Source organism: Podarcis gaigeae (assembly GCF_964106915.1).
Source record: "Podarcis gaigeae genome assembly, chromosome: 17".
NCBI classification, from domain to species: Eukaryota; Metazoa; Chordata; class Lepidosauria; order Squamata; family Lacertidae; genus Podarcis; species Podarcis gaigeae.
Genome location: NC_139694.1, coordinates 41,346,175 through 41,369,952, shown reverse-complemented (window position 1 = coordinate 41,369,952; position 23,778 = coordinate 41,346,175). Strand labels below are relative to the sequence as shown.

The following is a 23,778-nucleotide window of genomic DNA, read 5'->3' as shown; positions in this document are numbered from 1 at the left end:
CTTTGTAGAAAGGAGAGCGTTGTGTAATCATTGTGACAGCAGAGCGATGGAAACAGAGAAATGCTTTCTGCTTCAGCGTCCCAAATATGGTGAAGTGCGCGAAAGAGATTTTGCACATGCAGCCGCAGACGATGTCTCGCTAGCAAGCAATGGAGGAGAAACTGTGCCTTAGTCTGGCGGAAAGAGAGGAAGAGCGGCATTTTTCCGAAGCCCCTCATTTGAGCTTCATTTTTAAAAACTATTCCTTTTCATTATATCTCTTTTGCTCCTGATTTCCGCCCTGGGCTTCTGTGGCTGCCCGGAACGGGTACAATGGAATCTGCGCTCTATTGTACGCCCATCAAACTTAACAATGAAATGCATCCGAACAAGCTGTGTTGTCCTAGCTTTCCCCAAGATTGCCTCAAAAAGCAAAACGCAGGAGGCAAGGAGAAGACACATCTTCGAGTACTAGATCTGCCAGGATTGTCCCTGGACATTTCATTCAAAAGATGAAAATCCAAAAGGCTTCTTCTCAATCCCCTGACACTCTGCTGTTAAAAAATAAACAGCAATTTGTGGTAGACACAGCCTAAGATGTTTTGCTGCCTTGGGTAAGGGACATCTCTCTCTCTCTCTCTCTCTCTCTCTCTCTCTCTCTCTCTCACACACACACACACACACACACACACACATATACACAGCCACCCCAGACATCCTTTTTATTCAAAACAAAAAAAAATTCCTTCCAGTAGCACCTTAAAGACCAACTAAGTCAGTTCTTGGTATGAGCTTTCGTGTGCATGCACACTTCTTCAGATACACTGAAACAGAAGTTTCCAGACCCTTCTATATAGTGAGAAGGTGGGGAGGGGTATTGCTCAGAAGGGTGGTGGGAATGGGTGGTTGGCAGATAGCTGTGATGAGCCTGTTGACGACTCTTAACGACTGCAATAGGTCTTACAGGGAGAAGCAATCCTTTTTATTGTGTATTCACAATGATATGTGCTTGTGGTGATATCCACACTTTCAGTGTTTCTTCCAACCAGGGCAAGTGCTGGAACATCCTGCTGAAATCCTGTGACTTGCCACAAAAGTTCTGGTTTATACTTTGTCTTTCTTTCCTTGTGCCCCTCCAGAGGGCAATAAGATGGTAGCATTTGGGAAAGATCATGGAACAATAAATCGGGCAGAATGATATGTAGGCGGTCCAATATGCCCACCCCTAAAGCACTCTAGTGCATCCATGGCATGTTGCCATCTGGAGAATCCCAATCATTGCACCTGCAGAAGATGATGGACAGGCTGTTGTGAATTACTGCAATGCTGGGAGAGCAGCAGTGTAGAGAAGGACAAGCAAGACAGGCCCCATGAGAGAGGGAGCTCCATCCTTCAACACCACAACTACCAGTCCTTGCTCCCAAGCATCTGCTGTCTGAGGTTGCTGCCTCACTCTGCCCAATGGTAGGGCCAGCCCTGACTGAAACTTTGGAGTAACTGTGCTCCAGATTTGCTCCCTGAGGCTGGGCTTGAGAGCTGAACATATTTCCTTGCCAAATGTGGAAAGTATTGTTACGGAAAATTCCGGGTGCGGAGTTACCCTGCCACCCAGCTCGTCGGACCAAGTCCGCGGGTCCTAGCGGAGGAAATGAGTTCAGCCGGAGACAGAGCAAGATGCGGAGATCCGAGTTTATTGGCCAACAGGTTCAAGGCGAGATTGAACCCCGAGAATGGGGCGACATAAACTTTTAAAAGTTCCCTCCAAGTCCCAGAATACAGTGCAGAAAACGTCATGAATACATTATGGGAAGGTTGGGTTACACAGAAAAACGTCATGAATACATTACAGAAAGGTGGGGTTTTACAGATCAGCACTTCAGGAAGGGAGGGGGAGATATGCAGAGTGGGGAATATACATAGATAAGCATGGATAAATATTTCCTGAGTACAGGTGATGACGGAACAATGGAACAGATATGCATCGTCTGCCACCTGGCATTGCCCGGAGGAAGGGTTTGGCAGAACGATCCGACCGGATTAGGGTCTTCCTGAGTACGTGACCTGTCGCTCAGGGGATTATGGAAGTGGGCAGCAACATGGAGTCCAGAGAGAACAGAGTAGAACGACGTCAAAATGGAGAAAATCGGAGCTTTGGTTGATTTTATATCATTTTCCGAAGCTTTCGGCCCCTTTGCCGGTCAAGTGTATATTGCATATTGAAAACGGAAACAAATGGATACATTGTAACAAGACTTTGACAGTTTTACGAGGTCACTGGTTTCGGTTCCATTGTTCTCGCAGCAGGGGGCCGTCAGCAACTTGTCAGGAGGTTAAATGAGGCGTGCACGGGCTCCCTGAGCTAGCTGCTGCAGGGGAATGCATGCTCCTGATTGGCTGAGGAACCGGAACGAGGGGGAGGCTTTGCTGGAGGTGGCTGGGCGCATGGGCACAGACCCAGCACTCCGGATAGGGCGCTTCTTGGGCCACTCGGCTGAGGAGTTTGATGTAGGAGTTCTGCTCCCAGGAGGAAAGAAGATCCTCTTCCGGGAGCGAGGCGTCGCTGCCGAGCTGTCGGGGTGCCGTGCCAAGAGGATGAAGTGGGTCAGTGGTATTTAGGAGTCGCCGGTCTCTGGCTATGCCTCCACATCTCAAAGGTCCAGCGGCATCCCACGTGGGGGGGCGAGAGGGGTGAGCTGGGTGGTACCAACCTTCTAGGTATTCTGCCCCCTTCCAGTCGTGGGTGGCTCCGAGGTTCCAAAGGCAGCAGAACCCCCTCAGGCAAAGTCCTTGAAGTTGGGGTTTTCGGGGTTCCGGGACCATGAGGAGGCATTGGAATCCGAAAATTAGGTTGTCCGAGGGGTCCGTTGTGTCAGTGTAAGACGATGTGGCCCCTCCCTTTTCAACTTCGGTCCAGTTCGGGTTTCTCAAAAGTTCCCCGCCTCCATAAAGGAAATGAGTCCCGTTTTTACATTGGAGGCGGTAGTAGGAGCGGTCAATGGTGACGGCCGCTGATCCAATCCGGTGTAAGTTTTTGTCTCGAACGAAGAGTTCCCAGTATTCATTATCAGTTAGTCGAGGTACGAGAGAATGGCGTAGTAGTGTCCGAGATTCGGGGAGGCAGAAGTCAAAGTCCCCCATTCGGTCAGGATTCGACTTCCCTCCAGTTTCCACTCGGTGGTAGTCTAGGAAATGGTAGTCCGTGGGTAGTCCAATACAGTGATCTGTGGGTGTAGCTGCAGATTGGGTCAAGGTTCTGACGAAGAGGAAGATGAAAAGGGAGTCCATGATCAGCTATCAAACGTGCTGTCAAAGGAGCTGTCAAACGAGAGGAGCTGTCAAACGAGGGGAGCTGTCAGACGCGCTGTCGAAGGAGCTGTCAAATGAGCTGTCAAACGAGGGGAGCTGTCAGACGCGCTGTCAAAGGAGCTGTCAAATGAGCTGTCAAACGAGGGGAGCTGTCAGACGCGCTGTCAAATGAGCTGTCAGATGAGCTGTCAAATGAGGGGAGCTGTCAGACGCGCTGTCAAATGAGCTGTCAAATGAGCTGTCAAACGAGGGGAGCTGTCAGACGCGCTGTCAAAGCAGCTGTCAAATGAGCTGTCAAACGAGGGGAGCTGTCAAACGCGCTTCAGGCGCAACTTGACAGCGTCGGGATCCGGGATGATTTCAGATGTCCAGTTGGATGGTGGTGTGTCAGGTCCGGTCTGTTGAGCCCGAATTTGGCCCCGATCTGGTCCGGTCTGTTGAGCCCGAATTTGGCCCCGATCTGGTCCGGTCTGTTGAGCCCGAATTTGGCCCCAATCTGGTCCGGTCTGTTCCTCCTCGTCGTCGATGTAGGAGGTTGGCGAAGGGGGTGGGGCTTCGAAGGTGTAGTCCTCTCCAAGGCTCTCTTGCGTCTCTTGGGGCGGAGGTGAAGTCTTACACCTTGTGTGATGTAGCCAGGCGCTCTTCTCTCCTACTTTTACAGCGGTCGGTGAAGTCAGAAGTACCTGGTAAGGACCTTCCCAAGAAGGTTGGAGGGGTTGTCTCTGGTAGACCTTGACGAGGACCCAATCGCCTGGTTGGAAGGAGTGAGCTTGCACGTCGATGGGTAGGTTCTGTCCTTCGACGGCTGCGTATTGGTGGAGACGCTGGAGCTGTGTCTGAAGCTGAATAATATAGTTAGTGAGTTCTGCTTCCCCCACCTCCAGTTCTGAGAGGGGGAATAAGGTGTTATAAACGGGAGGGGGTCTCCCAAATATGAGTTCAAACGGGGAAAGTTTCAAAGGTCCAGTTGGAGCGCTGCGTATGTTGTGGAGGACCAGTGGGAGTGCATTCACCCATTTCAATCCCGTGAGTTTGCAAAGCTTTCCCAGTTGTGTCTTTATTTCCTGGTTCATGCGCTCCACTTGGCCGGAAGACTGTGGGTGGTATGGAGTGTGGAGGTCCCACTTTATCTGGAGAGCTTTAGCTATTAGTTGTACTACATCAGCGGTAAAGTGAGTTCCCCTATCACTGTCTATTCGGCGGGGTACCCCAAATCGGGGAATGATTTCCTGTAGAAGGGCTCTAGCAACTACTGTGGCGGTGGCTTTTCGACAGGGAAATCCCTCCACCCACGAAGAAAATTGGTCAACTATGATTAGAACGTGTCTGTAACCTTGACATTGGGGTAGATCGATAAAATCAAACTGTAAACTCTCAAAGGGGATAAAAGCCCATGGTCTGGCCCCTGGTGGTCTTCTGGGCTCGCGCTTAGGGTTGAAATTATTACAGGTGGTACAGTTCTTTGAAGCTGCCGTAGCTGCGGCTGCTATCCCAGAGGCATACCATGACCTCTTTACGTGTTCTATTAGCCTCCCCTTTCCCCAGTGTGTTTGTTGGTGGAGGATCCTCACTAGTTTTGGAGTCCAGGCTTTTGGAAGAACTGGTCTACCATCGGGGAGGATCCACATGCCATTTTGTTCGGTAGCGCCTATGGATTTCCATGAGGATTTTTCTTCATCTGGGACCGTTTCGTATATTTGGGTGGGATCTATGTCTGCAGGGAACTGTAGGGCTTGGAACTCGGATTCATTGTTAGGATGGCGAAGTGCGGCTGCCTGAGCTGCTTTATCCGCTCGCCTATTGCCCTTTGAGATCGGGTCCCTTCCCTTGGTGTGGGCTTTACAATGGACGACGGCTATCGCAGTGGGCAAGTGGATGGCTGTTAGCAGTCTCTCCACTAGGGCGGCATGTGAAATTTGAGAGCCAGCGGCGGTTAAAAAACCTCTTTGGAGCCATATTTGGCCGGTTGTGTGGACTAGTCCGAAGCAGTATTTGCTATCTGTATAGATGGTGGTTCTTTTCCCTTCGCTGATCTCACAAGCGCGTATGAGTGCGATTAATTCTGCGGCTTGTGCGCTGTATTGTGGGTTAATAGGGTTGGATTCTAGGACGTCGAAATCGGAAACGACAGCGTACCCTGTCTTCCTCTCTCCATTTATAACCTTGGAGCTGCCATCAGTATAAAGTATCAAGTCTGGGTTTTCTAAGGGGAGGTGATCCAGGTCCTCCCGGGGTTTCTCGGCTTGTCGAACTATTTTGGTGCAGTCATGGTGTGGGGTACCGTCGTCAGGAAGGGGTAATAAGGTGGCTGGGTTGAGGGAATTAACACGTTTAATGGTGACGTTAGAAGGAGTTAGTAGAAGGGCTTCGTAGCGGTTTAAGCGGGAGTTCGAAAAGTGGTGACAGCCTCTCAGAGTTAAAAGAGTAGAGACAGAATGGGGAACATGGATGGTAATTTCGTGTCCCAGTACTGTTTCTTGGGCCTTTTCTAGGAGGATCGCCGCGGCAGCAATTGCTCTGAGGCAACTTACGGCTCCCTTTGCAGTGTTGTCTAACTGTAGGCTATAATAGGCTACCGGCCTTTCTTGATCCCGAAAGGTCTGAGTCAAAACGCCCGAAGCGACCCCCATTTGTTCATGAATGAACAGGTTAAAGGGGATGCGGTAGTCGGGCAATCCTAGGGCAGGAGTAGATCTCAATTCTCGTTTTAGACGTTCAAAAGATTTATAAGCTTCCTCTTCCCAGACTAATGTGTCTGGGTGGTCCTGGTGGGTCATAGCGGTTAAAGGTTTCGTTATTTCGCTGTATCCAGCAATCCATGCTCGGCAAAAGCCGGCCATTCCAAGGAAGCCGCGCAACTGTCGCTTTGTTTTAGGGAGGGGAATTTTAGTGACCATTCAACCTGATCGGTGGCAAGGCTTCGGGTACCCACTCCCAAGATGTGCCCGAGGTACTTTACTTCTTGTTTACAGTATTGGAGTTTCTTTGGGGACACTTTATGCCCCTTCCTCGCTAGTTCAGATAGGAGGTATTTAGTGTCTATTTTACATGCCTCTTCACTAGTAGAGCATAATAAGATGTCATCAACGTAGAGCAAAAGGGCGGAGCTTGCAGGGAGATGGATGTCTTGTAAATCTTGGTGTAAGATGGCTGAAAATATTGCTGGTGATTCTACATATCCCTGGGGTAATCTTGTCCAAGTTAATTGACTGGGCCCCCAGGTAAAAGCGAAAAGGAATTGGCTAGCTGGGTCCAGGGGTATGCTGAAGAAGGCAGAACATAAGTCCGCGGCAGAGTACCAAGTTGTTCCTGCCGGAATTGCGTTCAGGAGAGAGTTTGGGTTGCCCACCACTGGGTGTCGGGGTATTACGAACTGGTTTACTAGTCTCAGGTCTTGGACAAAGCGGTATCGGACTGGGGCTCCCTCTTTTGAAGGTTTCTTTACGGGGAGCACGGGGGTATTACAAGGTGAGGCGCATGGAACTAGGATACCTTTCTCGAGGAAGTCCTCAATCATGGGTGTTAGTCCTTCGATGGCTTCTTTGGGTAAGGGGTATTGCTTGGTACAAGGGAAGGGCAGGTCGGTTCTGTAGGTGATCTTAACGGGAGTGGCTGATATTAGGAGTCCGACAGAGGTCGATTCAGTGCCCCACAAGGAAGAGGGTAATTCATTCTCCAACTCCGGGGGGAGCTCGGGAAACTGACGGTCCAATTCCGTTTCCTGTACGATACCCTGGAACGCGGGGATGGAATCCTCAGGCATATATAGGTAGATGCCGTCCGAGGAACATTTTATGGTGGCGTTGAGTTTACAAAGAAGGTCTCTGCCAAGGAGGTTAACAGGACTGCTAGTTAAAAGGAAGGCATGTTCTGCTAATAGGGGTCCAAGGGTGACTTTAGCCGGTTGCGAGAGTGGGCAAGTGCGGGGTATCCCATCTAGTCCCATTACTTTCTTGGTCACTGTCCCTGGTTCCAGGTGACTATCGGTGAGGGTGGAATATGTGGCCCCCGTGTCCAGTAGACATTGATAGGGATGGCCGTCGATCTCAATAGTACAGACAGGGTCTTCAGGTGACAATGTTATCACGGGGCAGATGGTTTGGGTTGGACCTAGACTGGGATCCCCTTCTAGTAGTCAGTAGGCATCTTGATCATCAGGTGGTGGCTGGTTTGGGGGGTGCAAGGGAGGAGCAGTAGCGTTTGCCCAAGGGTGAGTAGGCGCGTTTATGGCTGGCATTTGAGTTCTTGGGCCCGGTTGAGGTCGTTGGGTCTGAGGCATGGGTTTCGGAGGCACTTGCGGAGCGTAGCCTTCTGGTTGGTGATTAATGTGCCCCTGGGTTAGGTTAGATTGCGGGAGAAAAGGGGGTTGGCTCGTTCGGGTAGGAAATGGCACGGAGCCCTGTCCCCCATAGGATGGTGTGTTGAGGTAGGGGCAGAATATTTTTATGTGTCCCTCTTCATGGCAGTAGTAGCACCCTCCGGTGCCTGGTCCCCATTGTCTATAGGGATTTGGGGGTCCTCCACCCCGGACTCCCCTTCCACGGTTGAGGCCTCTGCCTCGGTTAAGACCATAGGTAGTTTCCATTCTCAAAGCCAAGATCTGTTCGGCTTCGGGTTTTGTTTCCTTTTTCCTTCTTTCATCTCTAGAGTTGTAGATGGATTTTGCGATGGATAAGATTTCGCTTACACTCTTCCCATCATATCCAATTTGGAGATTTAAGGCTTTCCTAATGTCTGGGCAGGCCTGATCCTTGAAGAAACCTTTAACAATTACTTCATGCTGTGGATTTTCGGGGTCTATCCCTCCCCATGTTTTGATGGCAGAGACCAATCTGGTATAATAATCAGACGGGTGCTCATTTGGTCCCTGCATTACCGTCTGGACTTTGGTCCAATTTACGGTGCGTTGTCCGGCAGCCTTTACGCCATCTAGAATGGCTTTCTTAAATAGGTTCAGGTACCAGATTCCATTTGTGGTGTTGTAATCCCATGCAGGCTCGACTCTGAGGCATTGTGCTGTGAGAGCCGGTAGTCCTTGGGGTTGTCCCCTCTGATAGTCGGGTGATTCTATGGCTTCCCCCGCTTTCGTTAAAATATCCGCCTTCTCTGCCTCATTGAAGAGGGCGTTCAGAAGGACATGGACATCAGGCCAGGTGGGTTTATGGGTGGAAAAGATGGCGCTGATTTGGCAGTGACATTTGTCGGGGTCGTCCCTCAGGGAGGGCATCTGGTTTGACCAAGTTACGAGGTCCGAGGTATAGAAGGGTTGGTGTGTATAAACCGTTTGTGGGGGTCCATCAGGTTGGAGCGGTGGAATCGGCAAAGCCCTCAGGGGCATCTGAACGGTAGAGCTCACCTGATCAGAGGTTCCTGGAGTTTCTGCAGTGAGATCTAGGAGGTCTACAGTAGGCACATGAGATTCTGAGGGGATAGGGCTTCTTCTGGCTTGGACGGGGTCCTCAACTACGTTGTGAAGTGTTGAGGGGGGGTCTTAGTTTTGGCCTGCCCGTGGTCTTTCTGGTCTCTTTTAGCCTGTAGCCTCGTGACTCTTTTGTTCTCGTTGCTTTGTGTCCCCTCGTCCCCCGTGTCCTCATCACTACTAGGTGGCGGCGGCGATGGCCCTCCATAGTAAAAGGAGATCATGGTCTACGGAGTGCCCTTCGTAAGGGGGGGGCATGAGTTGTCGTCCGGGATTCAATATAGGTAACTGGTAGGATGCTGTCCCTTTCGGGGCTTGGAGAAATCCCTTTACGGTCTCAAAAGTTGCCAGATATTCCAACTGGCGGGGTTTTTCCTCAATTAAATATTTCTTTAGGTGGTTCAAGCGCTCTTCATTAAACGAACCCCCTGGCGGCCAACGCAATTCGGGTTTGGCGGAGGCGGTGCTGGCCGGCCAGATTTCGGATCAGAGGTCCTCTAATTTTTTCTTCGACAATAATTTGTGGCCAGGAATCGTCTTCCAATATGTAATCACAAATTGGAGAGGAGAGTCAGGGTCCTTCTGAGACTGGGATGGCTTCTTTGAAGCCTTCCTCCCAGAGTGAGCCCGCTCGTGTTTGGAAGCCTGGGTACCCATTTTAAGTTTCACGCGTGTCTAGACAGAAAGAAGGAAGAGAAGGGGCAGTAAGGATTGGTATATCTAGGAGATTGATACAAGGGTTTTTGTTAAGAGGGGTCTTTAGTCGCTTGGCAACTTCCTTAGGGAGTTTTTTAAAGAGCTCTAGCTATCCGGTTCCTTATATTCCTTCCTATTTTCTTAGTCAATAACCTGGGGTCCCTTCCCACTCTGCCGATTCCGCCCAATTCCTCATGGGCTATCCCTCCTGGCAACCTCCTACCTATTGTCAATCTCAGGAAAAGGGGCCCTACTGAACGCCCGCGCCGTGTGGTGCCAGATCGGGTGGTCCCTGGACAGGGTTCGAATAGAAAATCCCCCTTGCTTTCGGAAGCGGGCTCACGCACGATACACGTGTTACGTGGCTCGACCGGTGCGGCTGGCATTGGTGACAGAAAGCCAGACCCCTTCCTGCCTCCTCGGTGAGGACGCTCGGGAAGTTCGGAAGAAGAACTCCAACCCCTTGCTTTCAACTGGGACGTCCGTTGCGGGGAGTCAGCTATTTTTCAAGTCGGGTCTCTCCGTCTTACTTTCGGACTCCCAATTGGTGCGGCTGGTTGGAGGGTGTTTAGAGAAAGAGATAGAGCTCAGAACCCCCCTATTGGGTCGAGCGGCGGTCCCCGGTCTCTCTCACCAACCGGACCAAGAGAAAGGCAAGAAGGATCAATAGAGAGGAGGGCAGAGAATTCAGTTGCCAGGAGATTTCCCCCCTTTTCCACCAGTGCACTGGATTTTCCTTTCCTATACTCACGCGTCTTCTACGGCAATCCCGGGATCGATGAGTGAGCCGGCTGGATTCCCTTTGCTCCCCGGCTGAACCCTTGGGACGTTCGATTACCGCCCGGAGGATGGTCGGAGGTCCAAAGGATCTTCCCAGGCAAAATGGCCCGGAGCCGGCTGAAGATTTCGGGGCCCCCGGTCAGCAACACGGGAGTACCGCTCGCCCCACGTTGGGCGCCAAATGTTACGGAAAATTCCGGGTGCGGAGTTACCCTGCCACCCAGCTCGTCGGACCAAGTCCGCGGGTCCTAGCGGAGGAAATGAGTTCAGCCGGAGACGGAGCAAGATGCGGAGATCCGAGTTTATTGGCCAACAGGTTCAAGGCGAGATTGAACCCCGAGAATGGGGCGACATAAACTTTTAAAAGTTCCCTCCAAGTCCCAGAATACAGTGCAGAAAACATCATGAATACATTATGGGAAGGTTGGGTTACACGGAAAAACGTCATGAATACATTACAGAAAGGTGGGGTTTTACAGATCAGCACTTCAGGAAGGGAGGGGGAGATATGCAGAGTGGGGAATATACATAGATAAGCATGGATAAATGTTTCCTGAGTACAGGTGATGACGGAACAATGGAACAGATATGCATCGTCTGCCACCTGGCATTGCCCGGAGGAAGGGTTTGGCAGAACGATCCGACCGGATTAGGGTCTTCCTGAGTACGTGACCTGTCGCTCAGGGGATTATGGAAGTGGGCAGCAACATGGAGTCCAGAGGGAACAGAGTAGAACGACGTCAAAATGGAGAAAATCGGAGCTTTGGTTGATTTTATATCATTTTCCGAAGCTTTCGGCCCCTTTGCCGGTCAAGTGTATATTGCATATTGAAAACGGAAACAAATGGATACATTGTAACAAGACTTTGACAGTTTTACAAGGTCGCTGGTTTCGGTTCCATTGTTCTCGCAGCGGGGGGCCGTCAGCAACTTGTCAGGAGGTTAAATGAGGCGTGCAAGGGCTCCCTGAGCTAGCTGCTGCAGGGGAATGCATGCTCCTGATTGGCTGAGGCGCGGCCATTATAGTCAATGGAGGACGTAGTTTGATACGGTCAACTCATGTTAAAATAGGGCGAAAGGAAGGCATAAGAAAGAAGGGCTTATTCCGCCCGTATAAAGTGAAGGGGTATAGTGTGGTGCTTGTGCAACGGTGTAGGGGGGTTTCAGGAGCTGGGCGCCGCCGAGGTCATCGCCTCGGGCCCCCTTTGAGGAGGAGGAGGAGGTGGGGAAAGGTGCCCCCCCTCTCCTTCCGTATCAGTATGTAACCTAAAATGGGAGATGGAAAATTGCTTGCATGAGATGCAACAGTTGCATGCAACATTTCTCCGGTGAAAATAGGGACACCCAATTCCATAATGATAATGTTACTATTTATACCCCACACATCTTACTGGGTTGCCCCAGCCACTCACTCTGGGCAGCTTCCAATACATATAAACATTTAAAAGCATTAAGAAATTCCCTATACAGGATTGCCTTCATACGACTCAGGAGTTGGATAACTCTAAACCCTCCAACATTTATCTGATGAAAATAGGGAAGTCCTAAGGAAAAGTGGGACATTCTGGGATCAAATCAGAAATCAGGGCAACTTTGCCAAATCAGGGATGTCCCTGGAAAATAGGGACACTTGGAGGATCTGCAGCTGTCATTCACCTTCAGGGTTCAATTCCCTTTCCAGGGCTTGTATGGAGGAGGGAATAATGTACCTGATCTCCAGTGAACATGCATGCCTATACATTAGGGCTGAGATTCTCAACCTTCTTGGGTCCACGGCTCCCTTAACCAACTACATTCTTTCTGCAGCTCCCCTGTGGGGCTCAGGAGCCCAGTTTTGTCACCCCTTGCTTGCAGAGCTGTCAGCCCCTCACCCTTTCCCCCCCTCCCTTGTGGAGTGTTCCCTCAGCCTCCTCTCCTCTCCTTTGGAGTCCTCTGGGCAGCTGTTGCTGACGTCCCTGGACTCTGAGCTGCTCCCCCCACCCCAAAGAGAGGTGCCTCCTCACACTGCCCCACAGAGGCCTGGGAAGCACCCCCTGGCCACCCCAAGAGGCACCCTTCGCCTGGGGAGCTTGTAGCCAGGGCTGCTGCAACCAACAGCTGTGCAAGCCTTTGGGAGGCAGAGACAAGAGAGGGCCTCAGAGGGGAGGAAAGAGGGACAGAGGCCAGTGTTGCCCGCAGCACCCCTGACCATCATTCAAGGCACCCCAGGGTGCCACGGCACACTGGTTAAAAACCATTGCAACAGGGTACCACGCACAGTACAGTCTTCTGTTTCACACACTGCACCTGCTAAAATCTATTTCGAACTGTGAATGACATATTGTGGGTCTCATGGTTTCTGGCATGTATTTAACTCAAACACAGACACTGGCTTGGCTTTAAAACTGTTTGCAGAACAGATGACTACATGAGGCACAGTAGAGCCTTCAGTGATGTGCAGTTGTGTGTGCTGCCCAGTGGGGGGAGTTCAGGCAGAGATTTGTGGTATTAAAGATGTGCAGCTGTTTCTGCCTGTGCAATGTGGAAGGGTGTGTGATCCAGGCAAAGTAAGCCATGATCAAGGCAGGAACTGTAGGGTACAAGTCCCTACACCATAATCTTAAGAATGTTTTTTAAAAGATAAGTCCCACTAAAAGCAATTGATCAAGTGATTGCAATTGACTTAAATCCCACTGCTTTTAATGGGCATTACAGTGCAATCCTTAGATGCCTACACAGGGTCTACTCTCATGAAAGTGTTTATAGCAGCCTCCACCAACCTGGTGGTCCCAGATGTTTTCACCCACAACTCCCATCAGCTCTAGCAAGTGTGCACTGATGAGAGTTGTGTTCCAAAACATCTAGAAGGGGCCATGTTGGTGAAGGCTGGTTTATTTGCAGCCTGTGTCATGGCTCCCTTTAGCTGCACCAGGAGTGCTGGCTGCAGCCCTGGACATATTTAATATAAATTAATCCACCTGAACCCAGTGGCACTTACTGCTGGGTAACCATGCATGGGAGTGAGCTGTAAGCTACCACGGAGAGTTGGACTAATTTGATAAAAGTGCCCCATGACCTCTTCCAGTCAGACTTTTAAAATGTATGATAACTGTATTTGTTTCCCTCTTGCTTTGTTTATTTTGCAACACTTCTTGAGAAAATAGTTCTATATTGTTCTATATTATTGTTTTCTGTAGATTATTGCCAGTTTGTAAATATGTCCTAGGGAAACCTAATCAGATGGGTGGGGAATAATAATAATAATAATAATAATAATGGAATAGGACATTCCTATTTTCATCAGAGAAATGTTGGAGGGTATGATTCTATGCTAAGTGTGTCATTCTGAGCTCATTGGAAGAACGGTGGAATATAAATATAATAATAAATCAATAAATAAGGTGACAAGCTTTGACTGCAGGTTAAGCTGCCACTAAAGGTAGAGACATATGAGGGGATGAAAAAGCTGCAAATTCTACTCTGGTCCAGTCCTGTCTGAGGGCTTATTTCCATTCTCTCTGTTCGTTTCTTGTTTGCTCTTCTTTCTTTCTCAGGCTTCCAGCTCCCCCACGCATTTCTCCTGCCAACCCCACAAGGTCTCTGTTTTTCAAGTACGGTACTCTGCCTCTTCTGCCCCCTCTCAGTCCTCCTGCCCATCATCCCTGGGCTGTTTCTGCTTCCTTTCAGCAATGCACACCGTTTCCCATCTCTTGGATCTAATTCCGATGCAAATAGCTGTTTCTGCAGAGGGTTTTTTGTCAGGCCTCAAGACACTGCAACCCTGCTAATTACTGGTTAGCGCGCGCGCGCGCGCACACACACACACACACACACACACACATATATATATATATATATATATATATACCCTGCCGCCTCAAAGCAGCTTCCGTTTGCAGCTTTTAAATGCACACCTTAAATGCAAATACACATTTAACATGCTGTCCACTTTGACTCTAAGTTGCACTGTTTCTCAACATTCTATTGCCGGGCAAGTAATTCAAATTAAGATGTGACACTCACTTTTGCTGTTCTAAATAGCCTCTCTGCAAACTATTTCTTGTGCATGCCTTTCTTGTCAATGAGATGACTCTACTATTAGGTAAAGTGAGCTCAGGTTAACCCTTTCATGTACGCAAGTGTGAGTCAGTAACTGTATATTTCAACAGAAGAGATGTGGGTGTTGCACAGCTTACTGTCCACCCTGATCATTTCAAGCATCTTTTTCATTGGTGCCCTTATGTGAGAAAAGCACCTGTCTCCATAATTACCTCCTCCAACTCACATCTGCCCCAGTCAGCATGGCCAATGGTCAAGGATGATGGAGTTGTGGTCCTCCTGCATTGGTCACCCTGCTTGGAAGAAATAAACTACAAATCCAAGAGTACAAAAATCAAAGTGCTGAGTAGCCATTTGGAACAAAAGAATTGAGCCGAGTTGCTGCTGAGAGTGGCAAGCAGGTCCCTCCTTTTATGCGGGCTTTTGCAACTTTTTCTGGCAGTTATGTCACCCCTTACAAGGTATTTAGCAATGCTGTTGTCAAAATAATAGATTTACTGAAAAAGAAAAAGGGTTAAGGGTCAAAAAACAAGCCTGAGGCAGGAGTTAGTTTGCTTGTGAGGAATTCAAATGTACAGCAATCACAACAGAAAACTGGGACATTTTATTCCTGGGTAAGAAGCAGCTGCCTCCAGATATTATATCCAACTATATAAGTTTGGAGTCAGAAATTATATGGATCTGTTCCTCAGGTTCTTGATGACTCACTGAGAACTGATGCAGGAATGCAGTGTGGCTGACTTCCAGCGAGGGAGTGGGGGAAGAAAGAGACAGATCGCCCCTCTGCTCAGAAAGGAAGGCTTGGCCAATCACCAATGACACCCTGAGAATCTTTCTGGAGAGCAAGAGGCCCATGCTAGGAAAGGAGTTTGTGTGGAACTGGCGGAAATGACTGGCAGAATCTGAGACCAGGGAGAAGAGTCGGTGGAAGAAGATTGGAAGAAATTCAAAGACTATTTGCAGAAACATTGTAAAATTAATGAATGTTAAAATGATGCCGGATTGAAATGAAGCGGCCTTAGCAACAAGGTTAATAAGAATATGTAAAAATGGATTGATAACGGATGAAAATATAAAGTTATAATATGTTAAGATATAGAATTAAAATAAAAACAAATTAACCATGTGAACTGGAATACAAAAAAGGGAGGTGTGAGGAGGTCAGGGAAATAAGTTAATGAAATCTAAGATATGAAAAGATTGATTTGTTTTTAACTTTCTATTTATTTTCTTTGTATTTTGTATTTATTTTCTTTTTTTCTATGTATTTTTGTATTTTTTGTATTTTCCTTTTTTTTCTTTTTTTTCTGTAACTTTTTGCTTTTCGTAAAACTCTAATAAATATCTTTTTTTAAAAAAAAAAAAGGAAAGGAGTTTGTGAACAGAACCCACTGGCTGCCAGCTCTGCAACTGGTAGTCTGACCACCTCTTGGAGAAAGAGCACTGGAGATTTTACTCACTCATATAGTTGAAAATATATTTAGGTTGTTTCTTCCATTTCTGAAAACCCCAAACAAAAAAAGGAAAAAAGAAAACTTATCCATTCTCCTGCCAATATTAAGAAGGCCAGAAGAAAACACAGTTAAGCTCAGCCACACAGTCCAACTAATAACATTGGTCCTGAGAGGCCATTTGAAAAGCATCGGTGTGCTTTTATACATTGGTGTGCCTTATACTGAGAGTGCTTCCAGACAACCTGATTATCGAGCATTCAACCTGATTTATTTATTTGTACAGGGAGATTAGATGATGTTGGCTCTTTAATGAACATTTGTTCTGATTTGTTTGTGCGGAGGTTAGATTACAGTTGCATCAAAGCAAGTGTTTCGCACCATTTTCTAATGCATTTCTCCATTACTTTGTCAGGAAAAGTCTGATCTTTTGGGGAAGCAAGTTTGTTGTGCAAGAGTTCAAAAATCATCTTTAATTGTGTATTTTGAATTTGCAGGTGTGGATCTCAGCAAAAAATAGCTCTGTGGTCTGCAAGTTCCCTGAATCAGTGCTATTCTATTGCCCATCCAGCTTAGCACTGTCTACACTTAACAGCAAGAGTTTGAGAGAGGGAGGTCTCCTAGACCTCCAGCAAGGATGCAGGAAGGCCCGGGGGGGCGGGCTGTGCCCTATTATTGTAATGGGACATACTGCCCTTGTGATGTCTCCATGTTTTAGTTTGTCATTGCTCCTGGAGGCCTGGGCAAGGTCTTCCTCTCTCCTTCCCTCCCTCCCTCTGCAGGATTAGAAACAGAGGCACCATGCCATGCGTCTTTTCAGAAATTAGTGTCTTCTTGTGTTTGGAAAGTGATAAAGAGCTCAGGGGTGAAGGTATCTGAGTCGTATGTGTGTTGCCCAGAGAGCAGAGCATAAGGGTGGACTAAAAGGGTGAGTAAGATCATACAGCTGGCACCCCATAATAACCATGCCTAAGGGCCATGGCATCCCAGAGTCTCCCTTTCCCACTATCATGGCTACTTATAACAGGGAGGTTTATATATACCAGCATCTCCTTAACTACAACTCCCCTGTAGCTGCTGAGGTCCTCTCACAAATCCCACAAAAACAAATTAGAGATGAGCTTGCAGTATCTCCAAATCTGGGAGAGCTGTGTACAGCTATTAACCAAATGAAAAACAACAAAGCCAGAGGACCTGTTGGGATACCTGCCCAAGTCTTCAAAGTGGGCGGAATTAAACTTATACAACAACTTCACACGCTCATCGAAAAAATCTGGGAGAGAGAGGAGATCCCAGTAGACTTTAGGGATGCCAAAATTATCATGAACATGAAAAAGGTGACAGAACGGATTGCAGAATCTATCATGGCATCTCTTTACTAGCTGAGGCCGGCAAAATTCTTGCAAGGATCTTAGCAAACTGTCTCTTAACAATATCTGAGGTGACCCTTCCTAAATCCCAAAATGGTTTTTAACCTTCTAGGGGAACAGTGGACATGATTTTCACCTCTTGACAGCTTCAAGAAAAATGCAGAGAGCAAAACCAAACCCTGTATACAGCATTTATTGAGCCTAGGGATTGCTGATCAGAAGGTTAGCAGTTCAAATTCCTGCAACGGGGTGAGCTCCCGTTGTTCGGTCCCTGCTCCTGCCAACCTAGCAGTTCGAAAGCACGATGTGCAAGTAGATAAATAGGTACCACTCCGCCAGGAAGGTAAACGGCATTTCCATGCGCTGCTCTGGTTCGCCAGAAGTGGCTTAGTCATGCTGATCACATGACCCGGAAGCTGTACGCCGGCTCCCTCGGCCAATAAAGCGAGATGAGCGCCACAATCCCAGAGTCATTTGCGACTGGACCTAATGGTCAGGGGTCCCTTTACCTTTAAGGCCTTCAACACTGTACATCTCAATGCCCTGTGGACTGTCCTTCTGAAAACTGGCTGCCCAGATAAATTTGTGAACATGATAATATGACAGCAGCAATTGCAGATAGCAATGGCTCTCAAAGTGAACCATTCACAAGTGGGATCAGGTGTTAAACAGGGTTGTGCTATTGCCCTAACTCTATTTATTATTTTCATTGTCATGATCCTACAGTTTGTCAAAGGGAAACTCCCCACCGGGGTAGAAATCATATACTGAATCAAACAAATGAAAAGCTCTTTAATCTGAGTAGGTTGGAAGCAAAGAGTAAGGTTACCATAACTTAAGTCATAGAGCTTCAGTATGCTGATGACAACATAGTTTGTACAACTACCCAAACCATCCTAAATATCTTCAAAGAAGCTTTCAAAGAAAACTTGGGCTATTGCTCAATATCCAAAAAAACCAAAGTGCTGCACCAACAAGCACAAAACAACCCATTGGCAGCACCTCAAATCCAACTTAATGGTGTAACGTTGGAAAATGTTGATCACTTTCCCTACCTGCACAGTTATCTTTCCACAAGGGCCAACACTGATGCCGAAATCTAGCATTGCCTGAGCTCTGTAGTTTTCTCCTGATTGAAACACAGAGTATTTGAGGACCAGGACATTCACAGGGGAACCAAAATGCTTGTTTACAAAGCTAGTGTACTGCCAGCCTTACTGTACGCTTGGGAAACATGGACCACTTATAAACGCCATCATCAACTCCTCGAAAGATTCCATCAATGGTGTCACTGAAAACTTTTACACATGACTTGGGAAGACAGGTGAACAAATACCAGTGTACTAGAAGAAGCAAAGATCACCAGTGTTGAAGCAATGATTCTTCAATATCAACTTGGTTGGTCTGGTCATATTGTTCAGATGCCTGATTATCGTCTTCCAAAGGAACTACTCTATTCAGAACTTAAAAATGGAAAGCGTAATGCTGGTGGTCAAAAAAAGAGGTTAAAAGACTCTCTCAAGGCAAATCTAAAAAAAATGTAGTATAAACACTGACAACTGGGAAACACTGGTCTGCAAGCACTCCAGTTGGAGAACAGCCTTTACCAAAGGTGTCTTGGGTTTTGAAGGCACTTAAACTCAGGATGAAAGAGAGAAACGTGCTAAGAGGAAGGCACGTTTGGCAAACCCTCACTGGGACCAACTCCCGTCCGGAAACCAATATCCCCACTGTGGAAGGATGTGTGGATCCAGAATTGGCCTCCACAGTCTCTTACAGACTCATTGTTAAAACCGTGTTTATGGAAGACAATCTTACTCAGCTACAAGGGATAACCAAAGAAAAAGATAGCCCATGGACCACAAAATAATTTCCCACTTTTGAAATGCCCCAGAGCTATCTCGGGTCAAAAGTGTTGCTTTTGTACAATGTGCTTTAACACACAACCACATTAATGAAAAAGAACTTGAGATTTTAGGAATAACAAGCTCTGCATCCAATCAGTCTGTGGCAGCTATTAATAGCTACTAGGCAGGATGGCCATCTTCTGTTTCCACTGCTGGAGGTCGTTTGTCTTGGAATTCTGGTTGCTGGGAATCCCAGGTGGGGAGATGGTCCTGCTGGTGAGCTTCCCATCGGCATCTGGTTGGACATTGTGTGGGATGTGGGACTAGATGGGCCACTGGCTTGATCAAGCAGGTCTATTCTTATGTTACTGTAAGTCTCATTAATTTCCACAAGGCTTCTGCACAATTCGTCTTCTCTGGATTGAGATCCTTGGGGAGGGGAGATGTCATATAGGGATGGGGAACTTTTGGCCCTCCAGAGGTTGCTGAACTAGAACTTCTATGAGTGCCAGCAAACATGGCCAATGGCCAGGAATGGTGGGAGTTACAGTAGAGCATCATTTGAAGGGCATCATTTGAACAGGTCCCCCACCTATCATCCCTGGAGGGGGTGCTGTTTGTGCTGTCTGATGTGTCACCATGCTTTCCGTGGTGCTGAGGGAACCAGGACCCCTGGTTCTCTCTTTAGCCTTGGGAGAGGCATGTAATGGAGGCTATGTGCTTCCCATGTGCTTTGCATCCTATGCACTCCCACCTCTGGTTTGGGGAGTGGTGGACACACCATGTTAGGCACAATCCATATCTATCCTGTTGCTTCTTGGGAAATTCTGCATTTTTATGCATTTCCCTATCAAACTGGCTTTGATCTGGATTGAGTAAAAGAACAACGTAGCTGCCTCTTAAGCCAGAAATGTGCACACAGCATGTAGACAGATGTATTTGGGCTGGTGTGTGAGAGAGAGAGAAGTCAAGGGTTTTGTTCCCAGCCCTGAAAGGAGATGTGCGTGCTCTTCCGCTCTAGCTGCTCCTTGCCTCTGGAGTGTGAAGGCCGCGCTAACGAGGCATGAAGGGAATGTTGACAGGAGAAAGGGTCATGGCAGCAGGAGGTGCCTCTGTGTGTCGCGGCCCCTATTCCTCCCTTCCAAGGGGGCAATGGTTCCAGTTAGGACCAGGTTTAGGGGTCCCAGGCAGCCCCCCATGCTGTGAAGAGGGTGGCAAGAGGGGTTCTGGTTGCATGGATCTGGCGTGGAGTGTGTGTATGCCAGTCGTTGGGTGATAGGCACTTTGCAGTTCTTTGGAAGGGAACCAGGAAGCTAAAAAACGCATGTTAAAACATTTTGCTAAATTCTGCACACACAAAACTCAATTTGTTCACTTAAAACAAAACCTACTGACCTGTTTATGTTCGTACTCCAATATTTAGGGGCTGCACAGAATTCGAACAGCTGCAAGAACAAAAAGTTTCCTTAATTCTTATTTAATGTTACGCTGATTCCCTTGGTATTTTTACTATCCTCAGAAGCTTAGGGAAGCTTGGCCTGGGAGGGGGCTAGTTCTCTGTGGCAGCCCCTAAATTGCAGAAGTGACTTCCCACAGAGGTGCAGCTAAAACAGGTGCAGTCCCGGTTTTATGAAAGCCATCCCAATTTCCGATTTGATTCCAGAATGTTCCTATTTTCCTTAGGATGTCCCTATTTTCATCAGAGAAATGTTAGTGGGTAGGGAGTGAGGTGACTCCTGAGCCAAGGAGATAAGTAACTACACAACCTTTAGAAGACAGCCCAGGATAGGGAAGTTTTTTAAGGTTTAATATTTGCTTATGTTTTTATATATGTTGGAAGCCACCCATTATTATGGAATATGGCACCCCTATTTTCATCAGAGAACGTTGGAGGGTATGTGAGACTTTTTGGTGAAGGGTGGATAAGAAATCTAAGGAAGGAAGATTTGGGGAAGATCCACAAATGCTTTGCATGATGTTTTCAGATGGATCTGGGAATGTCTCATGCCTGATAGACTAGAAGGCTGCTGCAAGTCAGAGCAGGAAATACTGGCCTGGCCGGCGGCCCCCTCCTCCCTGGGTCCCCAGATTATACTGGGAATCATTTCAGCCCACTTTGCTTTTCCTCAGGATGCCGTTTGGCTGCATCGGACTTCGGGATGACAAGAACTACAACAGCCTGTCTGACATCACGGACAAGTATGAGATTGGGCAGCTGCTACGGGCGTAAGTAGGGTAGCAGAATGAAGAGCCCCCGGCTGAAGAGCAGTTCCCTGTGGCCTCCGGGGAAGCACCCCAGGGAGCAAAGGAGCCAGGCCACTGGCGGGTCTTTGTGTCTTTGCCACCCATTATTTGGAATGTCCTGTCACAGCAGTTGGCCAGACGCCCTTTGGCATTTCTGGCACAGCTGCAGCACCCTTTCTTCTCTTTCGCACGGCCATCCTGCACCCGGCAGCCTCAGAGCAGCCACAGCATCTTCTCACCCTTGCCTGGCGCATGTGGAAGTTGGCACTTGGCAGCAGGACAGAGCTCTTGGCCTCACGCCTCTCATGCCACTGCTTTGCGGCTGCCCACCCCGTTAGCCCTTAACCCCTTCCTTCCCTTTGCTCTGCCTTCAGTGCCCCTGACACACATAATAGCTGTGTACTTTTAAAGCACATTTCCCCCCAAAGAATGCTGGGATCTGTAGCTTATTCTTCACAAAGCTATAATTCCCAGCACCCTTAACAAACGGCAGTTCCCAAGATTCCCTGGGGTGTAGGGTGTGCTCTAAATGCACGGCACATATGCAGCCGGTGAGCAAGGGACAGTTAGCAGCTCCGGCGATAGTTGCTTTCGTTTTCGCCCATACCCTGCCTGCCATTTTGCCACAAGTGAGCAGGAAGAAGAGGAGCAGGGCTTCTCCAAAATGGCCTCCTAGGCTGCGAAGGATCCATGAACTGGCTGCTGGGAGAGACAAGATGAAGGCCAGAGGGTAGTCCCTTCAGGACAGCACAGGCGGCAAATGTCCAGCCAGTCTATTTGGCATCTTCAATGCACCACAACCATTCAAACTTGCCCGGGTGCCTCTGGACTTGGTTTGGTCATTGCATTTACTTCATGCGAGATCACATTCATCCGGTACTCTACCAGCTGCACTGGCTCCCGGTGGAGTACAGGATCAGGTTGAAGGTGCTGGTTTTAACCTTTAAAGCCCTATATGGCCTAGGACCCTCGTACCTACGAGACCGCCTTTCCTGGTATGTCCCACAGAGAAACTTACAGTCTTCAAATAAAAACATCTTGAAGGTCCCAGGCCACAGAGAAGTTAGGCTGGCCTCAACTAGAGCCAGGGCTTTTTCGGCTGTGGCTCCGATCTGGTGGAACGCTCTGTCACAAGAGACAAGGGCCCTGCGGGACTTGACATCTTTCCGCAGGGCCTGCAAGACGGAGCTGTTCTGCCAGGCCTTTGGTCAGGGTTCAGTCTGACTCCCTCTCCCCTTTCATAAGAACTTGCATGAAAGTGGCCTCCCAATTTTTCTCACAGGCCCATATAAGTTCAGCACAAACAGTTGGGCCTAATGAGTATTTAAGGTCCCCAACCCTAATCTGCAGGTTGCCATCTGATTGGATTTTATTCTGATCCTGATTTGAGGATGTATTTTAATTGATTGTCTGATTTTATGTTAATATGTTATTCATTTGATGTTAGCCGCTCTGAGCCCGGCTTCGGCTGGGGAGGGCGGGATATAAATAAAATTTATTATTATTATTATTATTATTATTATTATTATTATTATTATGCCTTCCCTCCGAGGAGAGAAGGCAGCCCATGTCCTCACTTCCTCCTCACAACAACCTTGTGAGGTAGGATCTGTTGAGATAGTGATAGCCCAAGGTCACCAAGTGAGTTTCCTGGCTGATGAGGATTTGAACCCTGGTCTCCCAGGTCCCAGGGACGCAGGTGGCGCTGTGGGTTAAAGCCTCAGCGCCTAGGGCTTGCCGATCGAAAGGTCGGCGGTTCGAATCCCTGTGGCGGGGTGCGCTCCTGCTGCTCGGTCCCAGCGCCTGCCAACCTAGCAGTTCGAAAGCACCTCCGGGTGCAAGTAGATAAATAGGGACCGCTTACCAGCGGGAAGGTAAACGGCGTTTCCGTGTGCGGCTCTGGCTCGCCAGAGCAGCGATGTCACGCTGGCCACGTGACCCGGAAGTGTCTCCGGACAGCGCTGGCCCCTGGCCTCTTGAGTGAGATGGGCGCACAACCCCAGAGTCTGGCAAGACTGGCCCGTACGGGCAGGGGGACCTTTACCTTTACCTTTACCTCCCAGGTCCCAGTCCACCACTTGAGAATGGGAATGGGGTATCCTCCAAAAGTTCCATCAACCCCACCCAGCATGGCCAAAGGTCAGGAATGATGGGACTTGTAGTCCAGCAATATCAGGTGGGTCACAGGTTCCCTATTCCTCCCCTAAAAGCTATGCTACACTCCAAAAAGTGGCCTCCAACCCAAAGCATGGAGAACTGATATATGATTGTTTATCAGCCATGGCAGCTGAAAGGGCCCTCTAAAGTCTGAGGCAACAGGGCACAGGCTATCACCTTTCTGCCCTGCTTGCTTGCTTCCCCAAGACATGATCTGGCCAGCTACTCGAGAAAGCAAGAGGCTGAACGAGGCAGCCTGGGCGGCTCATCTAGCAGCAGCAGAGCAGTTTTCACAGCGAAAGTGGGTTTCTTTTTTGCCCTCCCTTGTCCTACAGGAAGGAGTTCTGTGAGATTTGTGTGGCCCGCGAACACCAGACAGACCGACTGTATATCTGCAAGAAGTTTCTCAAGAAAGACGGGCGCAAGGTGCGAAGGGCAGCCAAGAATGAAATTCTCATCCTGAAGATGTACGTGTCTGAGATGGGGGTTTA

At 48.4% G+C, this 23,778-nt stretch overlaps 1 protein-coding gene across 3 annotated transcripts in view; it reads left to right on the top strand.

The window, feature by feature from the left end:
* Window positions 1–23,778, top strand: part of LOC310834931 (caM kinase-like vesicle-associated protein) — a 54,484-nt gene that overhangs the window by 18,992 nt on the left and 11,714 nt on the right. For 2 of the 3 annotated variants that reach the window (XM_083719494.1, XM_083719495.1), the window contains exons 2-3: window positions 21,017–21,112; window positions 23,623–23,754. In XM_083719494.1, the coding sequence (XP_083575620.1) occupies window positions 21,017–21,112; window positions 23,623–23,754 (228 nt within the window). Of the gene's footprint in view, window positions 1–537; window positions 561–21,016; window positions 21,113–23,622; window positions 23,755–23,778 lie in introns of those variants that run through there. The other variant, XM_083719496.1, reaches the window with a different exon arrangement.